Source organism: Pollachius pollachius (assembly GCF_949987615.1).
Source record: "Pollachius pollachius genome assembly, chromosome: 7".
Taxonomy (NCBI): Eukaryota; Metazoa; Chordata; class Actinopteri; order Gadiformes; family Gadidae; genus Pollachius; species Pollachius pollachius.
The window spans coordinates 21035043-21060116 of NC_136940.1; the positions used below are offsets into that span (position 1 = coordinate 21035043).

The following is a 25074-nucleotide window of genomic DNA, read 5'->3' on the forward strand; positions in this document are numbered from 1 at the left end:
AATCATCCGCGCCGAAATGGGACGCTTCTGTGGAATATGATAAAAGATTAATCCAATGTGTCATAGGACATAGAGATCTTCTAGATTAAGCATGGTGTATGGGTAAATAATTAACAGGTGGGTTTGGGTTGGTGGAATATGAGCTGAGCTAACTAGTTAGGTCCATTCGCTCCTTCACATCGTATTTAGGAATCATAACATGAAGGCAATTTATTTTATTCAAAGAATGTTATGCAGCTCTATGGATGTGTGGCTCATGATCTAGATGTGTGTTCAATTAATGAATGGTAGCTGAAATGCAGCCTATAGTGCAGCCTACCAGGGTACGATATGGCGTCTGAGAGTTAAGCCCCTCCCCCTCAACGCGTGGTTGGGTTCCACTAGGATCCGCGTCGCCTCGCACTCGTCCGTTTGCCTTCGCTCGATTCTCAGACAGCCAAACTCCGTTGGTTTCCAGTGGTCATCTCCTCAACGCGTCGCCAAATAAGCCCTTGCCGCGTTTTATTTTTGGAATTACCACTTAAATGTAATTTAAGCGGTACGGCTTGAGGGTTTTTCTTTTGACTTTGTTTGCATGGGTTTTGCTGTCAACATGAAGGAGCGCAACATGAAAAGCTCGCATCGAAAGTGGTAGGAGCAGCGGTGAAGAAGGTGAGTGGTAAATAGTGTGTTGGTCCCGCAACATCATCAGTTGTTGTCGTTTTTAAATTGCAATGCTGTGAGTGAGCTTTCCAAATCTCAAATTATAACTTAAAATGGAAAGACGTGTATCATTTTGGCAAATTGTTATAGGCCTACTTTTGTCCTGTTTCACATTTAAAGGTGTTTTATTTATTATGCGCCATGAGCCAAGTCTAAAAAAACAGACACGCGACTATATCTAAAGTGGCTAGGCTTCAATGTGTTTTTTCTTTATCAATTGATTAACACTTAATCAGTGAGTGATTTCCTTGGTTTATTATGTGGGTGTGAAATGTAATTGCAGCTCCAGGGGCATAGTCCAGACGGTAGACGCTGTTATTACTTCTTTGTTAAAACAATACATGTGAACGCCAGCTGCAAATGCTGTTCGTTATTACGGCTCTTTGTAGAGCGTCTCTACAAGCATGACAGTATGTGATTCCTTGTTTAGCAGGGGGGAAATTCGTCTTCAGAAAGCGCACACGTTAATTCACAGGGAATAAATCCAATCTGAACCTCTCAGACGAATTAGAAGTCATTCTAACACCGTCGGCTCTCTCTTCTCCTCAGACCCCCCCTGAGCCTTGCCCCACATAACCTCCCAGTGTGCCGTCTAAGAAGCCCCAGGCCGGCCATGGCCAAGTGGCTGAAGGACTACCTGAGCTTTGGGAGCAGGAGGGTCCCTCCCCAGCCTCCTACGCCGGACTACACAGAGAGCGAGATCCTCAGAGCCTACCGGCTCCAGAAGAACATGGACTTCGAAGACCCCTACGAGGACGCAGAGAACCGGTCCAGGTGCGACCCGGGACCCCCCGACGCGCCGTCCACCCCTGTGTACGGGTCGCCCATGAAGTGCCCGAACCTGGACATGAAGTCGCCCAAACACAGACTGATCAAGGTGGACTCCCAGGACCTGGGGCGCACCAAGATCCTCCTCAGTGCCATCTCCTTAGAGGACCAGCAGGAGCCCGTAAGAGTCCGGTCCTCTCTTTTTCTCTCTCTCTCTCTCTCTGTGGGGTTCCAACATAACGGGGCAATCCTCTCAAAGGTGTAGAGAGAGATCACTTCAGTGGTTCCCTCTCTCACTAAGAGATCACCTCTCTGCATCACTCAGCTTTATTGATCCACATCTCTGTTGGCAAGTCATTTCCCCGTAAGTGTGTGTGTGTGTGTGTGTGTGTGTGTGTGTGTGTGTGTGTGTGTGTGTGTGTGTGTGTGTGTGTGTGTGTGTGTGTGTGTGTGTGTGTGTGTGTGTGTGTGTGTGTGTGTGTGTGTGCGTGCGTGTGTGTGTGTGTGCGCACGCGCGGGTGCGTGCGTGTGTGTCACACACTTCTTCATTTCCATAATTTGCTGTGCATCCGAAAGCCCTCCTGCTGATGTAACCCTTGTCCTACATTATCCCTAATGGCTAAATATGAGTTTTATTGATGGCGTCGACGGATCATTGAGTCAGCGGGGGGGGGGGGTGACATGGTCCCATGTCTTCTCATAAATTATGAAAGGAGAGAGAGAGAGAGAGAGACCCCTGTTTCAGCACAAGATGCCACCTGTGTAACGTATTGGTAGACCTCAGGGGCCCGCAAAGCCAGAATAATTGATGACCCCGTTCCTTCGGCGCCAGTGGGACGTCAGAGCGTATTTATATCTATAACATGCAGTCGATGCTGTGGCAGGAAACAGGTGATGAGTCAGAGAGAAAATGACAGGTAGACAGAAAGAGAGTGAGAGAGAGGGTGAGAACTAGAGCGAACGACAGTGAGAGAGAGAGCCAACTATAATAAAATAGTGCTTTAATACTCCATACACTCATTCAACTTGCAAATATATCGTGAGTCGGGTGTTATATTTCTCCTTTTGAGCCTTTTTCCATTGAGTGGTGGTTCTTTTCTCTTTCATTCAGAACAGCAGATCTGAAGTGTGTCTGTGTGGTGGAGGAGTGAAGGTCTTACGGCAGGTCAATAGCTCTTTGGTTTTTACTCCATTTTTATGTAGCCTTCATTAATTTCCCAGGGTCCGTGGGAAGAACATCCGCACTGTAATTAACATTGCAGATTCCGGCGCATCGATAACCAGTTACACAATCGACTGGGGGATTACGATGTAATGTTGTGCGGCGTGTGTGTGCGCTTGTCTTCCCTGGGATCGCAGGGCAACGTGTGGCTAGGCCTGAGCGATGAACAAAGTTAGATAAAGAGTGCGTGAAAAACTGAAAAGGGGAGGGCAGGCAGTAGGGAGGGGGAATAAAGAGAAGGGACAAAGAGGTTAGGAAAATGGAATGATAAGCGGAGAATAAAAAGAGAGAGGTGGAGAATAAGATAAGGATGGGAGTGTGTGGCCTGCAGGCGGGTGTGTGTGTGTGTGTGTGTGTGTGTGTGTGTGTGTGTGTGTGTGTGTGTGTGTGTGTGTGTGTGTGTGTGTGTGTGTGTGTGTGTTTGCATGGATGTGTGTGTGTTTGCATGGATGTGTATGTGTGTTTGCATGGATGTGTGTGTGTTGGCGCGTCCGTCCATATTGCTGTCTGTGCGTGGTTGTCACTGAGCCAGTTGACCACTGAGATTCCACCTGTGCACGAATGGAGGAACAAATACTCTCCAATAACCAGCAACATCCCCCCTCCCCTAGCCCCACACACACACACTTTATCTTCTGTCTGCAGTCCCGCCTGGGACCTCGTCATCTCCTTACTGGGCCACTTCCTCCCAGCTTCCAGAGGGTGAAATATGACGTCCTGAGAGGGAGAATTAGCCTGTGTAGCAGAATATAGCCTCCCAAGTAAGGCTTGGGTTAGCACTATTGCGGTATTTGGTTAGCCTATTGTCTTTGTGCGGGACGATGTACAGCAGAAAGTGGGGGTTATGCCGTAAAAATAGCAACATTTTCCCGGGCAACGCATCACGATCACGTGACAGTAGGTAGGGTCGCCTGAGGCGGTTGTCACAGGGGATTGTCAACTAGTTTTTGGGCAGATATTGTATATAGAAAACAATGCATTGCATCATGCACAGTCCTCGGCTGTTCAAACATAATTCTGATGCAAGTGGCATTTGGTCATTATTAAGTTCTGCTACTGAAGTTATAGCTTTTATTCTGATAAAGGTCAAGACACAAGACGATACAAGACATGTCTCCTAAGGTAATGGCGGGATGGAGTATTAGTCTGCCTTCCCCCTGTATCTCTGGGTATCATGTATATATTAAATTACGGGGGTTGCACAGGAGGTAGAGCGGTTTGGCTGGTAACCGCACGTTCGATCCCCGGCTCCTCCTAGCTACAGTGTCGAGGTGTTCCTGAGCAAGGCACCTAGCCTCACTGCTCCCGACGAGCTGGCTGTCGCCTTGCATGGCTGACTGCGCCGTCGGCGTCTGAATGTGTGCGTAAATGGGGGAATATTAGGCAATATTGTAAAGCGCTTTTGGTAAAAGTCAGTCCATTTACCAAATGACCCATCTTCTCGTCACCCAGGTGGTGCCGTCCGCTCCGCTGGCCCGCGAGACGGACTACTCGGACCCGTTTGACGCCCGGTCGGACCTGAGGACGGAGCCGGACCTGGGGCCCTTGACGCCCTGTGAGAACAACGGCTACATGGAGCCGTACGAGGCCCAGCGCGTCCTCACAGGTCGGTTCCTCCCCCGGCCATCCCATAATATCCCTGTGGTTCGGAGGCATGCTACGCCATGGTGTTTTTAGGTGGATCGTACAGCGGGTTTTACGCAGCAGGTGATGAGATGTTTCGGGGGCAGCAGTAGCTCAGGGAGTAGAGCGGTTTGGCTGGTAACCGGAAGATTGCTGGTTCAATCCCCGGCTCCTCCTGTGTGGATTGTCGAGGTGTCCCTGAGCAAGGCACCTTATCTCAACCGCTCCGAACACACTGGCTGACGATTTTCATGGGTGACACCGCTGTCGGTGTGTGAATGTAAGGCAATATTGTAAAGCGCCTTGGATAAAAGCGCAGTCCATTTATGTTTCCATGTGCTTAAACATCATATTGAACTCTTCCTTTCCTTTCATGGTTCAAATTGGATGGTTCAAATGGACAATGCGTACACTAGCCGGCTACACAAGCTTTCTGTGATATTATTGGTTCAAATGTTAAGCCCGCCCGTGCAAAAAATGTGAACTTCTAATCAGCTGAAGGGGAAGCGGTGTTGAATATATTTTATGAGTAAATTATTCATGAAGTATATTTTTGGCTGGTGTAGGTACTTAGGGTGCGAAGGGTAGAGAAGGTGAATAATGATGTTTAAGAAGAGTGAGCCTAGGGGGTGTATTTTCTTTATTGTAACGTTTTTTAAGTCTTTTAAAAAGCCTTTGTATACACTGGCTGGTGCTGTTATCGTCGGCAGGGTTCACACAATTCACACAAAAACCAGTTTACCCTGTAAACGGGTTTTTTTAAACAAACTTCTTTGTAGTATTGGCTGAGAAGGGGGCCTACACAACAGCGCAATCTGCGTGCTGTATTTATTTGGTTAGCTCTTGGCGTGCTCTTGAGTTTCCCCATTCCAGACGTTTGAAGACATCTCTATCCGACTCCCCTCCCATGTCCTCCTCCAGTGTTTCTCCACGCTCTGGTAGCCATCTATCGTTTTCCATTTGTCTTTGTTATCCTAACGTCTCCCTCTCTCTTTCTCTCGCTCCCTCAATCGCCCTTTCTCTCTCGCAGTCGCCCTCTCTCGCTGTCTCTCTCTCTCCCTCTCTCCCAGACACACACACTCCTCTCCCTCTCTCCCTAAAATTCCCTAACTGTTTCAGTCATTTAGTGAGAAAGAACGCTCCACCCTCCACCACCATCACCCCTCACCCTGCACCATCTCCCCCCCCCCCCCCTATCCTCCAGCACCTTCCAGCCACCATCTCCATCACGTGTATCTTCCACTGCCCTGAGGGGTAGCCACGCTGCCCTCTCTAGTTCGTCTATCGGCTAAGTGTACATGTCCGGTCTCCTCTCTCTCGCTGGCTACTGCTTGCTGAGACGTCCCTCCGGTCAAGCAGAGTTCTTAGTCAGAGGTGAAGTGGGTCATCTTTCTTTTCCCATCTCCTCCGCTAGATCTACGATTAAAAAAAACCCCCCTTGCCCAAGAGCCGCTGTTTTTATGTGATGGTCTTTTTGTGTTCAGTCGGATATTGACGGGGAGGTAGGCTGCAGAGACTGGCGAATGTTTTTTCTCATTTGCTCAGCAAATGGGCTGTGTGGTCACAGCCCATTTGTACACAAGGGCCGCCGTCTGTGTGTCTTCCTCCGTTTGTCTGTCTGTTCATCCTTCCTTCGTCTCTCATTACGGGGAGTCGCCCATTCGTCTGAAAAGACAATTGTGGCTCGGTTTGTATGAATGCATTTTATTGTGTGTTTTATTTTTTGTTGCGTACTTTGACACCTCTCCAAAGAAATATCAACAAAAACCTCTTGTGAGCTAGACACCTTGCTTCTTCCTCCGATCCGCGTCCTCCGCAGTCCCCGGGTTCATGTGGGATTCCCGTGGACGGACTGCAGATCATGTTGTTCTTCCATTTCTTCTGCATGCCTAAACAGCCTCTCTCCCCCCCCCCCCCCATCCCCCCTGGTCTCCCCCTGTTTCTAATCAACCACTTTCCTATCACATCACCATCTCATTGTCTGTCTATCTCCAGTGTGTAATCAGTAAGCCTGGCTGTGTTTCAATCTCCCTCTCCCTGCCTTCCCCTGCGCGGGCTGCCTCTGACACTCCGAGGGCGCAGGTAGAGCATCGTTCAGCCGCGGCGTGCCTCTGTCTGAACGGCTTAACATCAAACACAGACAGCCACACAGCCGCGCCCCCCCGCCATGTCCCCTCCCTCCAGCTCTCCCGGGGCATCGCTCCCCGTCCCTCCCTCCCTCTCTCCCTCCCTCCCGCTCTCTGTTTGTTTTCCAATCTCCCTCCTCTGCTCCTCCTCCCTCCCCAGCACGCTTCCATTACCATTTTTCTTTCTTTCTTTCTTTCCGATCTCTCCATCGTCCCCTCCCCTATTTTCTACTTATTCCCCCCCAGCTGTCTCTCTCTCTCTCTCTCTCTCTCTCTCTCTCTCTCTCTCTTTCTTTATGTTTCCCTCCTCCCTCACATCACCGCAAGGGTCTTTCCCCAGGGCTTCCACTCTGTCGCCATGGAGACAGATGTGTGCGCCGGATGAAGGTTAAACTTTGACTCTGCCTTTCAACCAGTCACCTAGCCCCCGTCTAGCGGGGGGCCGGTCGCCTAGCCAGGAGGGCACCATAGCTAGGACCATGGTGGTGGTAACCAAACACACAAACCTGGATCCCATGTTTTCTTCTGTATCTTTCTTTGTTCTAAAGGGACCTCTCCTCATCACCTTCGGAAAATACAGGCATATATATATTTATATTGTGGTTTCCCAATCGAAGCTGCTGATCCGATTGCTGCTGCAGCAGAAGTCAGCAGCTGTAGTGTCAGGGACGCGATCGTTAGCCGGTTTGTCAATTATCCGACGCAGCCTTTGTGTCTGGAAGCCGCAATTAACTCCAGCAGACTGTTTGTCTCCGGTGTTGGGGAAACAGGGTGGAAATAGAAACTGGGGCATGGCGGGAAGGTGATGAGATTGGGGAACAAGGTAATATGGATGCGCTGGGATGCCGGCGGGGCGGCCGCAGGGCTTGGGGTGGGGGGGAGAGGGGGGGGGGGGGGGGGGAGTGCTTCCACCGCGCTTCTCCCGGCCCGGTTGTGCCCCTCCGTACGGGCGCGTGCTCTGGCGGCAAGCTGCGCAAACATCATTGCTCTCCGTCAGCGCGGTCTGCTCATGCCCGGCGCGCAACACGCGTCTTCCTGATTATTTGTTGTTATTTTGACGGTACACATCATTTTGGGTCTCTCATCAAGGGGTGCTCCATCACGCTGTTCAAATATTAATGCCTCCGACCTCGCTTTGCGTGCAGAGTTCTGCTCAACACGCCGTCGACGGCAAACGAAGCAATTAACAGTGTGTGTGTCTGTGTGTGTGTGTGTGTGTGTGTGTGTGTGTGTGCGCGCGTGTCTCCTCAGAGCTGCAGCGTGGGACGGGAGGAGGAGGAGGAGGAGGAGGAGGAAGGGTCCGAGGGGGAGTGCAGCTCTACGACACCCCGTACGAGGACGAGCGGGGCCGGCGCCTGGGCTCCTTGGAGCACCCCGATGAGCGGGGCCGGGGCCCCAGCCTGGGCCAGCGCTACGGGGAGTCCCCCGAGGAGGTCCGCGAGGGCAGCAGGCTGCCCCAGGACGACGAGAGGCCCGCCGACGAGTACGACCAGCCCTGGGAGTGGAAGAAGGACAACATCTCCAAAGCACTGGCAGGTACGGAGGAATGAGAAGTGAAGCCCCGCCCCCCCCCTGTTCTGTCACTCAAGGAAACGGCGCAACTGTTATTTCACCGCCACTGTTTCAGTCATTAGGCCCTCGAAGGAAGCTTTGCCCCCAGGCACCTCGCAGGGGAAGCCGATGCATGCCTCGAGGGAGCGGGTTGGTTTGAGCCCCTCGCACTACAGGTAGACTGCAGACATACGGAATCGAACCCCGGAACCTTGCGGCTGGTAGTCCCTCACACTTGCCCCTGCAAATATCCTGGCTCTAGTGTTTGATTTGACTACACGTCGAGATCCCGGTTTGATCCCGCGTTTTTATTTCCACCAACTGCAGTCCCCTAGGTCCAGAAGTGTTATTGCCCTTTTTTGCTAAAGGACATTGGCGAGGCGTTCCTGGTTATCATTTAAGCATTCACCCTGAGTATTAACGAATGCAGCTTTTTAAAAAATGTCAGGCCTTTGAAGATTTACAAAGTGACCTTCAGTGAAATCTGTCCATCTCCTCCGCGGAGCATCACCTTTACTTCAGCCGTGGCTGCTGCGCCCTTGAATGTCAGCGTCGCTCAATCAACACCTCTCTATCTTTCTTTCGTTCCTGCTGCTGCGCTTTTGTCTCGGTTGGCTCTTGGTGGCGCGCACACACATACACACAAACACACACACACATGCATACATGCACGCATACACACACACACGCGATCACACACACACGATCACACCTCTGATGGCCATTGATTTCCCTTTGTGAGCACCAATACTGACACAATGGCAGGCGGCAAACCTTTGCCGTCTGTGAGGTGCTCATCAAAATCATGCTGACACGGATCCTTCTTTCAGTGTTTGTGTTCATGTTCGCAGTGTGCTTATCATAGAGGATGGTCAAAAGTCCAGGGCGAGTGGGAAAAAAAAGAGTGAGAGAGAGAGAGAGAATATAGACCGAATTAATGGGCTGCTCATCAAAATCCTACCGACCTGAAACCCCTATTTGAATGTGTTCATGTTCAGCGCACAGTTTTTGTAGGACAGGAGAGACGCTGGATGAGAATAAGGGAGAACGAAGGAGAGAGAGGCACAGGATTTAATTAATTCCTAGAATTCAGATCATATGCGGCAACATCATGTCGAATTAAATGTCATGGTGATTCAGTTGCCGTGAAAGAGGGTAAGGGGGGCAATGAAACACAGACACAGACAGAAAGACTGACTGACGGGCGGACGGGCTGAAGACGGAAGATCTGAAGGAAAGAGAGTGTCCGTGAGGAGGAGAGAGAGAGAGAGAGACGGAATGATGGGGCGAGGGAGGAGTGGATCAGTGAGAAGTATGGCAAGGGGGCAAGCTGGCTTAATTGAGCTGCAGACTCGAGTCATGGAGGTCAAGGTGAAAGCACAATAAATCACCCTGTCTCACACACACTCCAACCCCCCCCCGTCCCTCCCTCCTCCCACTCCACTGGGCTTCCCCCCTCCCCTCCGTTAATTACATGCTTACATGTGCGTGACTGATTCAGTACTAATAGGAGACTCATGGTCAGCACAATTGCCAGAGTACACAACGGCATTACCTCGCATTCACAACCGTGTGCGTGTGTGTGTGTTTGTGCCTTCGCTTGTGTCATACTTGTGCGAATCCATCTGTGTGTATGTGCCTGTGCGCATGTATCTGTGTGTCCCTGTGTGCGTGGTGAGGCTCACACACATGTATGTGCACCTTATCCACACTACACAGTACACACACACATAAACACTCTCATACATACATAAACACTCACATACACACACACACAAACGCACACACACATTTAAGCGGAGGGCGTAAATAATCTACATGCGCACCATGTCCGCACTGCAATCCCATTAACCATGGAAGCATGAAGGGGACATCAGGACCTATTGGAAAACATCTCGCTGATTCCCAAAAAGGACTGGAGCATTGGATAAATCGGAAACCCCATTCCCTCTTTCATCGGCTGAAAATCCTTCGTGCTGATTTATCTCTCTCCCCCGCTGACCAACTCCTCCCCCCCTGCATTTTTTCTTTCTTTGTTTTTCACCAGTTGTTCATGCAGATGTTCAGAGGGTGAGCGATGCCACTGGAGGAGGGAAACGCTGTTGTGTGCGTGACTTTTCGTTGTATTCCTGCGCTCTGAGCAGCAATGGCTGCCTGCTTCAGCAGACCAAACGCACCCGAGTGTAAACACACACACACACACACGGTTTTCCATTCTCCAGTTTTAATCCATACCCCTCCCCTGAACCTCTCAACCGACTCACTGTTGCCCTTCCCGGCCTTAGAGCGAGAGACAGTCACAGCACACAGAGAGGAACGGAGAGAGAGAGATGTATTCAAATGAATGGGAGGAATATACTTTACACTGCTTTGCATCTGGCCGTATGCTGACTGCATGTTTGTTGTAACCTACCAGTACAAGGACAACAAGGTTGAATCCCATTTATTCTGAGGACTAAAAAGTGAAAAATCAATGAGAAAAAGAAAGCGAGAGAGAGAGAGAGAAAGAAAGAGAAAGACAGAGAGTGACAGACAGAGAGTGACAGACAGAGAGAGAGAAAGACAGAGAGACAGAGAGGGAGCATTGATTGAGAAGGATAGGAGATGGTCGGACAGAGAGAGCGGGGGTAGGCAGAGGGGGGCGTCCAAGGTTACGGTCGATCTGACGGCCGCTCAGTGGATGTTTGTGGTTGTGCAGAGTGTGGTTGGAGGCGGGCCCTGAGAATGAATGCTTCCCGTGCTGCAGAGATGTGAGGAGGAGGAGGAGGAGGAGGAGGAGGAGGAGGAGGAGGAGGAGGGTACAGGAGTACCGGAGGGAAGCCAGGGCCATTGTCGTGAGGGGGCAATCCGTCACCCGGCAACACAAGCACGGACACTCACACACACACACACACACACTTACACTCGCACACATTCACCTACACTCACACTTGCACGCACACACTCAAACTCGTGCACACACAGACGCACAAACAAACATATACACACACACACACACACACACACACACACACACACACACACACACACACACACACACAGAGCAACAGAAACAGAGCCCCCCCCCCCGCGGCCTTTCCTCCCTGCTGATGTGACACGCTTGCTCAGAGATCCCGCCACAGGGGGTGGTAGGGGGCGGGGCATGAGGGGGGAGGGGCATTAAGTGATCCGCCAGCAAGCATTCATTCCTCGCCTCATCATCGCCCAAACACATACAGAGTCACGCGCTGCTGTATGCGCGCACACACGCACACGCACACACGCTCACACCTCTCCCCACCACCAGTGCTTCAAGCCTGGGTTGTCATCCTCTTGTCCCCTCGTGTGTGGTGGTGGGGGGGAGTGAGATACTTGCGTGCAGCTTGGCATCAATGGGGTGCGAGGGTGCTGGTTTGAAACAGCACATCTGGGGTGTTGATATATATACACCGTGTGTGTGGCATTGAGCGTCTAATGGTCCATGGCAAATCCTGACTTCAAATTTTCATGGTCTTATCCCCACCTGAATGCTAATCCCGCGGGCCCAGCGGCTGCCCCCTGTCAGTCACGTGGACCGGGGGGGCGGCCTGAGGGTTGGGTGTTAGCCTGTTGAGCCGCCAGGGATTCTCACGGCTCCAGTGATGCCTTCTTTCTTTGACATCATCAGGAGCCTTCGATGTTCCGGGTACAGTAAAGGACGTGTTGTTTCTACAGTAGGGTACATGTTACAAGGTACTCTAGAGTATGTATTACAGAGTACAGTAGAGTACGTATTACAGACTACAGTAAAGTACGTATTGCAGAGTACAGTAGGGTACATATAGCAAGGTAAAATAGAGTATGTATTTCAGGGTACAGTAGAGTATTTCAGGCTACAGTAGAGTACATATTACAGGGTATGGTAAAGTACGTATTTCAGGGTACAGTAGAGTATTTCAGGCTACGGTAGAGTACGTATTACAGGCTATGGTAAAGTACGTATTACAGGGTATAGTAGAGTATGTATTTCAGGGTACAGTAGAGTATTTCAGGGTAGGGTAGAATACGTAATACAGGGTACAGTAGATTACGTATTTCAGAGTACAGTAGAGTATTTTAGATTACAGTAGAGTATGTATTTCAGGGTGACAGCCTTAATGACAGCAGCCAGTGATTCCTTGAAGTAAGTGGACAGTTCGGCCGAGAGAGATCGGCCCGCCAGCCGTTCTACACCAATCAGTGAGCTAATTAAAGCCAACGTCTCATTAGTGAGCTGATGGCCCTGTCTAATGAACAGATGATGAGTGTGGGGGGCGTGGTGGTGGTCGGAGGGGGGATCTTGGAGGTTTTTAATAATGGCTTGCCTGAGAGAGACTAAGCGTTTCTTCCGGCGTCATCGGGGGAATTTGGAAGACAATCAACACAACAACAGAAGAAGAAGGAGGTTTGAGAGGAGGAAAACAAAAGCTCACCTTGGCTTACCTAGTTGCCCTTGAGCAAAATACCCCCGCCCCCCACCACCCCAGTGACATTCACTTGCAGACTGAAATGCTGTGAGGGTAATTTAAATGAGGTTCATTAATGGTTTGCTCCTTGTAAGTAATGTTTGTATATTAAGTGAATAGTTAAGTGTTAAGCTGTGCCCTACAGGGACGACCCATGTATGTGCCTCTGTTATCAGCAAACAACACGTATGTTTGCGTGTGTACGGATGGTTACTTCTCCATCAGTGTGGGTGTTTGTGGGGGAGTGTGTGTGTGTTTTAAGCCAAGACATGTGTTGGCATGGTAACGGACGTGTGGGTAGTGTAAGGACCAAAAAGAGGAGATCCCTGTTTGGAGTCAGCACTTGAGGCAGACCCCAGGGCCTTCATCCTGGCCTCTCCATCAATTGACTGACACTAGAGAAGGACTGTTCCCCCCCCCCCCCCGTCTCTCTCTCTCTCTCTCTCAGATCCACCTATCTCTGTTGATCGCCTTCCCCTCTCTCTCGCTCGCTCCTTTGTATTTCCTTCCTCTCTCTCTTCCCCGATTGCCCGCTCCTCTTGCTCCTTCAGCGTTGAAGCGTTACGGGCGTTAATGAAAAGTCTTGTCCTCTGTGATTCCCTCTCCCACTCACACTCACACACACACACACAAACACACACACACACACACACACACACACATTGTAAAGGGGGGAGGAGAGATGCAGGGGGAGGGGGGATAGAAATGGTGGGTGGAGGGGTGAGGGAGGGAGGGGGGGCGGGTGTGAGGGCAGGCACAGGAGGCAGTGAGAGCGGGAATGGAAAGGGAGCTAATGCCCCACTTACAGTAAGGGACGGGTGGCGGGAGACGGAGAGGGCGAGGTGGGAGAGAGAGAGATCGAGATAGGGAGAGAAAGAGAGAGCCACTCTCTCTCTTTCTCTCCCTATCTCGATCTCTCTCCCCTCTCAAGAGAGAGAGAGAGAGAGATAGAGAGTGGCAGGCACACCACAAGGGAATTGGGTTATTGAATAGTAAATGAACACATAGCGTCCCAAAAGAAAGACAGACAGTGATCGGTGTGACAGGTTGAAAGACAAAAACAGAATACCAAAATGTGTGCATGCGCAAGAGGAAATGAAAATAGATCCGGATGCAACATTGTGAAATCTCTTGTTTCAGCCCAAAAAGAAAATCATAGTTCCACAGGGTGAATTCACAGTGGCATTCGATTCTATAGATGAATAGGGGATTTCTATATTGGGGCTTTTCTCCCGTGCTGACGGTGGCATAAGGTGCTAATTGTCCACCCTCGGAGAGCCCGTTTTGCTCAGCATAAGGTCTTTGTGTTGCAGAGAGCAGACCTGACTGCCAGGGCTCTTACAGAGGCAGATGCCTTCGTGAATGGCTCTAATGAAGCCATCTTAATGTCGGATATAGGCTCCTCCTCCTCCTCTTCCTCGTCTTCTTTCAGACAAGGCTGTCCAACGGACTCCATTGGAACCACGGTTAGCTATCTGTCAGTCCAGTTGATGTGGAATCAATAGGCAGAGAAAAGCAGCATTGTCGCTCACACCCTTTCAGTCTGGTAATTATCGGTAATTGTGAACAGGTGTTGAAAACCCCAATGCATAGGATTAAGCACGGTTACATGTGACCCAATTTCTCTCACATGTTTTTCCAGAGTGAGCCATGCAGATGGAAACTAGATGTTATTTTTATTATTTTTCATCTGTTTTGCAGCGAGTTGACATTTTCAAACCGGGAAGAAGGTGAATCCGCTTCGTCATCGACGTGGCGCCCCTCAGACGTTCCGAGCGAGTGCCACATCGCGTTCTGCTGACGGCAAAAGCAGAAGGGCCCCAGCCCCCAAACGCTGAGCATCCACAGGTGTCCATTACGCACAAATAGAAGGCAGATGTTCCTTTGTGGTCGAGGGACATATGGGCGTGGGTGTGGGCCCGCGTGTGTGCGTGTGTGCGTGTGTGTGTGTGTGTGTGTGTGTGTCTGTGTGAGAGAGAGTCAGTTTCATTCTTTTTTCCAAACGAGGAGCACAGATGTGTGTAAGAGCCCTAATAGTTGAGTGCTTCAGTCCCTGTGGGTCCTGTGTTAAGCCTGTCCAGGGATGCTTGTTCAGGGTTAATTATCCACCAGCCACAGATATAGGTCACGGCAGCGCACCCAGGAGGTGGAACCCCGGACACAAATACAAAACGAATGTGCATACACGCACACACACACACACGTCATCTTTTTAGTTTAGCAACAAAAAACGGTCAAGCAAATTGCACCAGACAAGCGTGTTCAGAACGGTGCTGTCTCCTAAAGCTTCTCAAAAACCCCATGGTTTTGCATACAGTCTGGGATCCAAGCACACATTGAGTAGTCATCGAAACGGTGAAAACAAAATTCTCTGGGACGTTTTCCCATCGTTGTGTTCTTGCCAACACCTGCTCTTATCTTTTGTGGAAAAGAAATTCCTCAACAGATTTGTTGATGAAATTGATTATTTTGGCTCACTCAGTAGCGCAAACGTGTGTGTGTGTCTGTCTGTCTGTCTGTCTGTCTGTCTGTGTGTGTGTGTGTGTGTGTGTGTGTGTGTGTGTGTGTGTGTGTGTATGGCGGGAAGAGAAGCTTGATAATTTTATGTAGTTTTCATGCACCTGACAGAACCATTTTTAAAGAATCAAACCTCTGCTAAATACAGAGACAGACACATCTATACACATGATGGTTTAAAGCATACACACCAAACCCTGCTTACAAGTGGCCTGGTGGATGCATTCACCTAAACCATCCAACAAAATGACTATTACAGACTAGCACTTGCTAACTCATGCATCGTTGGCCTCAATGGGTGTGGAACCCCTAACGCTGCTGGCCCTAAGGCCACGCTCTCACCGTTGAGCTAGACAGGACCCCCCATACAGTGCAGTAGGCTCAGAGAGACGACCTTGGATCCTGAATACAATATGTGGAATCCCCGCCCAATAGAGCAGACACCAAAACACGAGAACTAAACCAGGGCTTGGGTGTTCTTTTGAGAAATGTTCCCACTGCCCCGAAGAAACGTAAATAGCAGTTTTTTTTCTCGATTCTGAGAGCGGTGATCTGAAGATCTGTTTGCATTCCGCCTCTCTTTATTTTAAAGGGGGGAGGTTTACATTCGCAACTGTCCCCTTGTTGTGGTGAGTCCGTCTGGGCTTGGCCTGGGAGTTTGGCGTGTTTGCGCTGCCAGGCGGGCTGCCAGGTAGGTGAGCCACAATGGTGTTCAAGGCCACTGCACACACCCCCAATTACACAAACGTGTGTGTGTGTGTGTGTGTGTGTGTGTTTGTGTGCGCGTGTGTGTGTTTGTGTGTGTGTGTGCGCATGTGTGTGCGTCTGTTTGTGTGTGCGAGTGTGTCTCCCTCTGCGTGAGCTTGCCTTTGCGTGTCTCCAAAGCGGGGGTGCCAAGCCACATTTTAATCCTGGCTCTGGCGGAGGTGCGGCCCGCTCCAGATGGGCCCATTGTGACGAGCCGTGTATCAATAATTCACAGGGAGCCGGAGAAAGTGGCGAAGTGTGTCTGCCTGCTCAATAATTAACCGGGGAGGGAGGGAGGCATGTATGTTCAGCCTGGGTCTCTCTTAAAATGCCCATTCAGGGGGGCCTTTGATGTCCCCCGACCTCGGGGGTCTTTGGATTTGTCAGCTCATGAAGACGTCACCCCCCCGTCAGTCCCAATCCCTGCGCTGTATTTGTTTTGTAATCTCCTCTTTGTGTGTGTGTGTGTGTGTGTGTGTGTGTGTTCAGTGTGTGTGTGTGTGTGTGTGTGTGTGTGTGTGTGTGTGTTCAGTGTGTGTGTGTGTGTGTGTGCGCACGTGGAGGGGTGGTGGTGGTTGGGAGGTGTAAAACAGAGGCAACTTGCATAATGCATATGCAAGTGTGTGTGTGTGTGCGTGTGCACATGCGTGTGCACAAGTGATCCAGCGAGGCCATGATAACGACAGGGTGGAGTGAGGTAGCGTGTCCTGGCAGATAATGGGCTATTTCTGGGTTCCTCTTGTCACACACTGTCACCGCCGTCGCCTCGACCGACCCCACCACCACTCTCACTCACCGCCTGCCCTGAGAAGGTTCTGCTACACCCGAGCCCGGCTCTACCCTCCACCCGCCCCCAGCCCTCTCCACCTCTCTCTCCTGTCCAAGGTAGTCGGGACGCTACATCCGCACCGCACTGCCTCCATCCCCTCCTCCAGGGGGCGATGCGGGAGGGTGGTGGTGCGGGAATGAGACGCTACATCCCCGGCCCTCACTGGTCACGGCGTGCCATGCAGCCCCGTGGGCCGCGGCACTGGGCAGACATTCGTCGCGTCCCCCCCCCTCACCCCTCCACCCCCGACTCCGACTGCGACTCTTTTTGTGGATGAGTTCAAAAAGGAGCATCAATAATGTAGCTTCTAACCTCTGCTGCTTCTGACTGCTGCTCGCCGTCTCCACCTCTCCTCCTCTCGCGCTATTGGGCGGTGGCCGGGACCTCTCCGCGTCGGCCGTGTGTTTATGGCGTTATTATCGGCGGGGAGACGGGCCGTGCGGTGCCTTTTAGAAATGTGTTTTATGACGGGAGATGTATTTCATGAGGGCCTTTCAAGAGAACTCTTTGTCGGCGTTTCCTGCGCTGCACTCAAGCTCAGCCTCACACTCAAACACACACACACACACACAGACGGAGATGAACAAACACGCACACACCGGAAGACACACATACGCAAACACACAGACACGGAGACACACACACGGACACACACACACACAAAGACACACACACACACACAGAGACACAAACACGCATGGAGATGCACACAAGTGAAAAACACGCACACAGAGACGCACACATACGCAAACACACACACACAGAGACACACACACACACACACACAAAGACCCACACATTCACAAACACTCACACACGGAGACGCACATACGCAAACACAGACGAGGTCGCTGCCGCAATGTTTCTGTTTATTCGTCCTATTGGAAACCTTAGAAAACAATTGCGCTCTCATCTTTCCTTAATGTAGCGACAAAAAGAGGTCAAACTATTGAGCTTGAACATCTGAATGAATAATTAAATCCAGTTTGAGAAATATTCTCAAATAGCTGTCTGTCTGTCTGTCTGTCTGTCTGTCTGTCTGTCTGTCTGTCTGTCTGTCTGTCTGTCTGTCTGTCTGTCTGTCTGCCTGTCTCTCTGTGTCTCTGTCTCTCTCTCTCTCTGTCGCTCTGTCTCTCTGTCTCTCTCTCTCTCTGTCTCTCTGTCTCTCTCTCTCTCTGTCGCTCTGTCTCTCTCTCTCTCTCTGTCTCTCTCTCTCTCTCTCTCTCTCTCTCTCTCTCATTATGTCTTCCCTGCTCCTGCGTTAGAGACGGCAGGGGGAGGGGGGCCGTCCATAGTATGACCACTTCTCCATCAGAGAGCGAGGTGACCCCACACACCCTGAGTCACCAGCCCCATGTTTCACCCCCTGTCCTCCTCCCCTTCATTGTCCCACACCTTTACGTCCAGTGACCTGCCTCTGACCCTGGCTGATCCGGGCGGACCCCCAGTTACGCCCCCGCCCCCCCCCCTCCATGGTCGCGGCTCGTTGATGCCTGACACCCCTTTTGTCTTTTTTCACAATGGTAGAAACACACACACACACACACACACACACACACACACACACACACACACACACACACACAAACTCCTCCTTTTCCTCCACGGCAGATGTGTGCATCAGGAGTGGTTTGCGGGGTTGAATCCCCTCTTGGGTTTGTACGTCTTCCAGTCAAGGTTCAACATTGAGGAGCGATGTCAGTTGAAATGAAAACAACAAGCCTACAACAAGCCCCCCCCCCCCCCCTCCCCAACCCCCAACTGCTTACGGTCTGCTTGGCGGTCTTATCGACCAATGGCGACGCTCGTGCCTCCGAGCACACACACAGGAAATGGTTGGCTGCACGGAATCTGTCGGCTCGCCTCTCTTCCCACGTAACGTCGATGGATGCGTGTGCCCCGGGCGTTCACAACAACGCTGATTATGACGATGATGCAGATTGTTTGTTGGTTGGCCGCCAGGGCCCGGGCCGCGGCCGCTCTGCGCCGACTTCTGTCCGGTCTCACTGCAGCGCTGCAGGGGGCCGCTGTGACGTGGGGAGGATCTCATTTCTGGATCTACTGACCATTAATCCCTTTCTGTTGCTGTGATGATGCTCTACACAAATAACATGACTCACTCTTTCTCTGTTTGTCTTTCAATCCCACCCTCGCTCTCTCTCTCTCTCTCTCTCTCTCTCTCTCTCTCTCTCTCTCTCTCTCTCTCTCTCTCTCTCTCTCTTCAACCTCTCTCTCTCTCTCTCTCTCTCTCTCTCTCTCTCTCTCTCTCTTCAACCTCTCTCTCTCTCTCTCTCTCTCTCTCTCTCTCTCTCTCTCCCCCCCTTTTACAGTTCAGTTCGACGGTGCCGAGTGGGACCGCTCCCCACCGCCGACGGATCGGTTGCGGCCCCCGGGGCCCAGGCACAGCCCGCTGGCAGGCGGGGGGCTCAAGTTCCGCATGCCCCAGGAGAGCCACACCATGGTGGGGGAGCGAGTGGACCCCGGCCTGCCACTGGAAAAACAGGTGTATGTGTTGTAGGCCCGGGTTGTGGTGGCGGGCGGCAGGGGGAAACGCTAACGATACCGCTGACACGATGGAGGCTGTTGACTGGAGGAGCTCTGCTCTCGCCTGCAGCTAAACGTGCGCTCGGCAGTGCTTGTGGAATCACCAATGGTCAGGTTGAGAACTAATTAAGACGGCGCGTGTAATTTGAAATGTTGTAATTAATGTGGCGCATCCGCACACATTAAGAGCAATTTCGCTAATGAAATGCAAATGTGCCCAATTCCCCGACCTCTAAGAACAAGGTGCAGCAGTACGCACACATGCTCACGCACAACAAACACAGATAAACGCGTAAACACACACACAAACACGTGCGCGGTTTCGTAGTAGTTCCTTATTCTGCCTCATTAATCTTCAATTGTCCCTGAGGGGCTGTTTGTGTCTGATTGAAGCACTCGACTTCAGAGCTCAACAAAACAATGTGTCCTCATCCTAAAGCATAGACTCCACTAACCCCGGCTACCCTGCCTATAAACTACAGTGTAATGGGGTTTCTGATGGTAAACGAGACCTTGTGTTGTAAAGCCCTGTGTGTTGGCTTTTTAGCACTATGGATAACATTGAAACACATGTAATTATCAGGCTTTCATGTAGTTTATAGTTCAATGGTTAGTTCCCTTTAAACGGGATGCAGTTTTAGAGAAGGGGTTCTCTGTTATTATTGCTTATATAATCATGGGCTGATTTGCCCGAGGAAAGGAAAGCCCATCACTAACGCTGTTAAATGTCAGTGTTTAGCTAACGGGACCGGAGACATTTGTTGGAAATGTGCGTCTTTTCTTCGAGACCTTGATTAAAGTGCTGTGCAATCATACTCAATAAGTACAGCTACTCATTATAGATATGCTACCAAATCCCCTCCGTGCCATGCAAATACAAATATGATTGATATTGTATATAAAGTATAATCCTATCAAAATGTTTCAATTTGCTGGAATCCTTCTAAATCCCTTGTTTCTATATTGTAGCCCTAAAAAGCAGATGCTTTGCTTATTTTAAGATTTTTTATATATTCAAATGACTCTCACACTTTTTAGGTTATAGCTTTATTGTTGAATGCACTTATTTTAAGTCGCTTTGGACAAAAGCGTCTGCTAAATAAATGAAATGGGATGTAAGCTTTGTTATGTCCTCATCCTCATTTGTGGTGTCACTCTGAGAAAATGTAATAATGTCATTGATGCCCCAATGGACTGCATAGCAACAGAAGGACGTATATTTAAATAGACGGAGGCAAAATAAGTGGACTATATGAAAAAAATGTAAAAGGTGTATTGAAAATTGGACATTTAAACATGGGGGGGGGGCAGTGTAACGACAAAGGTGATCAGGGACCAAACGAGGAACAGGTGTGAGTGATTCATAGACTGGGGGCATACATTGTCATTGACACTAAAATATAGAAATTCAATGTAATAATTGTAAATGTTTGAAAGGTTCTGCGAATGCCAAACAGAGTAGCGATTAGCATCCACCAGCACACAAATGAGTGTGTCGCAATGCGCATTCGTGCACTGGGTGATGAATACGTCATCGGCAGATGTTGATGGGATTGAAACGGTGTGTGTGGCAGGCAGACGCACACGAACTTCAGAAGTCGGGGCGGTGAGAATTTCAATCAGATCTGAAAAGTGGGTCAAGGGCCGAAACCTTTAGTAAACTGCCATTGTCGACCGTGTGTGCGTTTGTGTGTGTGTTTTGTCTCCATCAGGCTCTGAATGGACTGTTTAGTGACCGTGTGTGTGTGTTTTGTCTCCATCAGGCTCTGACAGGACTGTTTAGTGACCGTGTGTGTGTGTTTTGTCTCCATCAGGCTCTGACAGGACTGTTTAGTGACCGTGTGTGTGTGTGTCCCGTTCAGATGGTACCACGGAGCTCTGACCCGGTCCGAGGCAGAGTCTCTGCTGACTCTGTGTAAGGAGTGCAGCTACCTGGTGAGGAACAGCCAGACCAGCCGCGCAGAGTATTCTCTCTCACTACGGTAGGGCATGCACACACACACGCACGCACGCACGCACGCACGCACGCACGCACGCACGCACGCACGCACGCACGCACGCACGCACGCACGCACACAGAGCCCTATCTCCATTACTGCCATGTATTGGGGTCAGGTGGTTGGGCATCACCTGAATCTCTTCCTCTTGCCAGTCTGATTGAATACAGATGTTGTGCTCCGTGTGTGTGTGTGTGTGTGTGTGTGTGTGTGTGTGTGTTTGTGTGCATGTGTGGGTGTACTACTGAGCTAGCATCTCATTCACCGCACTTATTCATCTGTCTTTCTGTGCTCTTATTCTGCAAAAAATAAAATCACTCTCTCTCTCTCTCTGGCTTCCTCCCGCTCTCCCTATTCCTGAACTTCTACCGCATTTAATATCGTCGAGGTTCCAACTCTCTCCCTCCTCGGTTCAACTCAATTCCGACCAATCGACCAATACTGCTGTCCTCATCAGATCTGCTCCTCGCTAGTAATTACCAGCGTGATCCGTAGCCTCCCCCCATACTCACCTTACCGTCGGCCCCTCCTCCACCGTGGCCTTTTTCCCGGGCCCCGGTGGGCCATCTCTAAGTGGCAATCAGGCAGGTAGAGCACACTTCAGAGCACCCATCAGCCTCCCCCTAATCACTAATGAATATGAATGACCTTCTGGTCTGTGGTGGGGGGGAACAGACGATGGGGAAGGGAGCCAATGTATGGGGGGGGGAGAGAGAGGGAGAGAAAGATGGAGAGAAAGAGGAGGAGAGGAAAAAACATGGCGAGAGAGAGGGACATGGAGAGAGAGTGGGGGGCGGCGAAGAGAGAAAGGGGTAGAGAGAAAGAGACGGAGGAGGAGAGAGAAGGTGAGAGAGAGAGAGAGAGAGAGAAGCCAGTGAATGTCACCATGATGTGCTGACATACAAACAAGCTCATGCATTACTCATCGACATGGATAGGGTGACAGTGTGAAGCACGCATGGACACAAACGTGCACTCGTTCTATTCTGGCCGCAAGGTCACAGCGAGTGGCCCTGGTTTGCCCAGCCAATGCGTGTGTGTGCGTGTGTGTGTGCGTGTGTGTGTGTGTGTGTGAGCGAGGAGGGAGAGGTGTGTGAACTCTCGTTAACAAGCTGATTCTCATCCTCGTGCTACGAGCCAGCCAGCATGGCGTCTCCCTCTAAGGCAGGTGTGAATGTGATGTTAAAGCTGTAGTATAAAGCGTCCAAACACACCGTATACATATACTTCGACTCAGTAAGCATTGTCCGAGTCAGTCACATTAATAGTGATGGGGCATTTACAACCCCCCTTCTCCCTTCGTCTACTCTCTGTCTACCAGACAATTTTATACACACATCGCCCGATACAGTTTGAATACACATGTTGTCAGATCAGGTATGAGGTGTTCAGACAAATTGTTTCAAAAGATAGGTGATTATCTGACTGTGTTAAATCTAATTTATTGTGAGTGCCTGAAAAATGACGTTATCAAGGCCATCGTACATTCATACAGCGTTTTTGGATTTGAAGCTCCTTTCACATTAACAACTATCTAGTATTACCACTATTTAATAGTTTAGCTGTTGCTTTATACTAAGTGAATTACAGGCATTTGTTGACATACATGATGTTTTCATCAGGGAGCAGGGATGGTTCAGGGGTTCTTCCCGGGGTTGTGGAAATCGGGGTTCAAACCCTGAACCTTTTTGGCTGGGACCTCATAAATTCGAGCCAGTTCCACCACACTATCCCGTCCCAATGATAACGACTAATATAATGCTAATGTAATCACTGGTCATGTTTCCCTGAGCCTGTTCCTTCTTAGATATCATTAGCCATCGTGCTAAGCGGCTAATGGCCATTATTTCCCGAGAGAGCGAGCGGGTTGATGGAGGCCGGTCACTGGGCCACGGCATCATCATGGCCAGAGTAGATTACGGTAAATGACTCCTGTGTGTTTTTTCAAGTCGGCAATTGATTTCGTTTTGGCTGATATTTCCAAATGCTGCGATGGGAGACGCTACATTGTGTTCATCGTCTCATGAGTAGTTAATACATGTGCTTGCAGTAGTTATGTTTTTTAAAACAGGACAATTCCCCCGAAGGGGCTCTTGTAGAGCGTGCCATGGAGTCATGGCGGCTTATTGTTTTCTTTATAAACACAAATGAATGAATGCGACGGAATAAGTGATTTGGCGGCGGGGTAAAGAATCCACACATCAGACACACGCGTCTAACCGACTCGAATATTTATACGCGTTGGGGGAGACTCGAGTGATCAAAACATTCTCCTGAAACAAGTGGGAGCGGGGGGGGGGGGGGGTTCTCTGAGCGCATCAAGGGAGCTCTGAACGGGAACGCGGCCGGGGTCGCGTGTCTGCGGCGCGCAGTGGGTGCGCGGAAAACAGGAAGACAAAGTACCCGGGTGTCGGGGCGTCTCTGCTGCCCTGGAGGGCTGCTGTCTCGCTCATTGTTTTATTTGGTTTACCAGACTAATGACTAGACGAGGGGATAGGCGCCCATCTCTCTCTCTCTAGGAGTCCTACCCCCTGCTTCTATAATTAGACTGAATAACTTCAGCTTTTTAATGGCTGAGACATTCTTTCTACCACTGTTCCTCTCTCGGTCCATCTCTCTCTGGGCGCTCTCTCTCTGGGCTCTCTCTCTCTCTGTCTTTCTCTCTCTCTCTCTCTGGGCTCTCTCTCTCTGGTCTCTCTCTCTCTGGGCTCTCTCTCTGGGCTCTCTCTCCCTGGTCTCTCTCTCTCTCTGTCTTTCTCTCTTTTGCTCTCTCTGGGCTCTCTATCTCTCTCTCTCTCTCTCTCTCTCTCTCTCTTTCTCTCACACCCTCTTGCTCTTCGCTCTCAATCCCCTCTCTCTCTTCCACTCTCTGTAACCGCCCCCCTGTGTGTGTGTGTGTGTGTGTGTGTGTGTGTGTGTGTCTCTCGCGCTCTTGCTCTCTCTCTCGCTCCGGCACGCTCCCATGCTTCACCTCCCGCTCTCTACCAGTATAACTGCCTTTGTCTCTTCTCATTTTCCATTATCTGATTCATCCAGCGTCGTTCCCTGCAGTGTGTTTTAAACACCCTTCTTTGTGCTATAAATTGTGACACAGCGTTAAATCCTGCATGATAACGTGCCATAAAAGTGCAAGGGAAGTAGTCCGTAAATCCAGCGCTGTCTATCGCACTGTATAATCACACGCGGGGAAGAAGTGCGCCATGAATCATGATTGTTTTGAGCGCCTCGCTTTCTTTTTTTATTCAGCCTCCCTGCCCTCCCTCTTCTCTTCCCCATCCTTTCTTCTTCTTCTCCGTGTCTCCTCGCTCATCCCATAACTCCTCTTCCTTCCCGGTCGTAATCCTCACCCACCTCTCTTCTTCTCCTTTTTGTTTTCGGTCCCGCAGGAGCTGCCAAGGCTTCATGCACATGAAGCTCTCCCAGTACAAGGACGGCAAGTACGTGTTGGGCCAGAACAGCCCGCCCTTCGACAGCATCCCCGAGGTCATCCACTACTACACCACGCACAAACTGCCCATCAGGGGAGCGGAACACCTGTCCCTGCTGTTCCCCGTGCTAGTGCAGACGCTTTGATTGCCCGGCACTCATCACCAGAACTCATCCTGCACCTCTGGGGGGGTCACTCGGTTCGCGATTGGACGAATCTGACCTGAACTCGATTGACAATTTGAATGTCTTGGATATGGGGCCAGTCGTGGAGGGGGGGGGGGGGGGAACCCTCATCAGCCTGGCTCTCTTTCAGACCGGCCCACTTTCGTTGTGTCCTCTTAACGCATGGACGGGGTCTTGCCAGTGCCCTCCTTCCAGCCTCACTCCCAACTCCCACACTGCGGTTGTACCAGTGCCAAGTGTCTCCAGTGTCCAGGGAAATCAATTCCCATGCAATACAATACCGGAACGTTAAGGTCCATTTCGCTGTCTTCGCTCAACTTTCTAATGATGCGGAAAGTAGAGGGACTTCTTCCTATAGGCTCGCTGCTTTATC

At 50.5% G+C, this 25074-nt stretch overlaps 1 protein-coding gene across 1 annotated transcript; it reads left to right on the forward strand.

The window, feature by feature from the left end:
- Positions 1-578: 578 nt before the first annotated feature.
- Positions 579-24662, forward strand: shdb (Src homology 2 domain containing transforming protein D, b; the record flags this gene model as incomplete). The annotated part of the gene is made up of 7 exons (XM_079739099.1): positions 579-651; positions 1252-1651; positions 4145-4298; positions 7693-7977; positions 18879-19053; positions 20955-21074; positions 24476-24662. Exons 2-7 carry the CDS (start codon positions 1316-1318, stop codon positions 24660-24662), a joined length of 1257 nt encoding a protein of 418 aa, XP_079595225.1. The 5' UTR covers positions 579-651; positions 1252-1315.
- Positions 24663-25074: the final 412 nt, after the last annotated feature.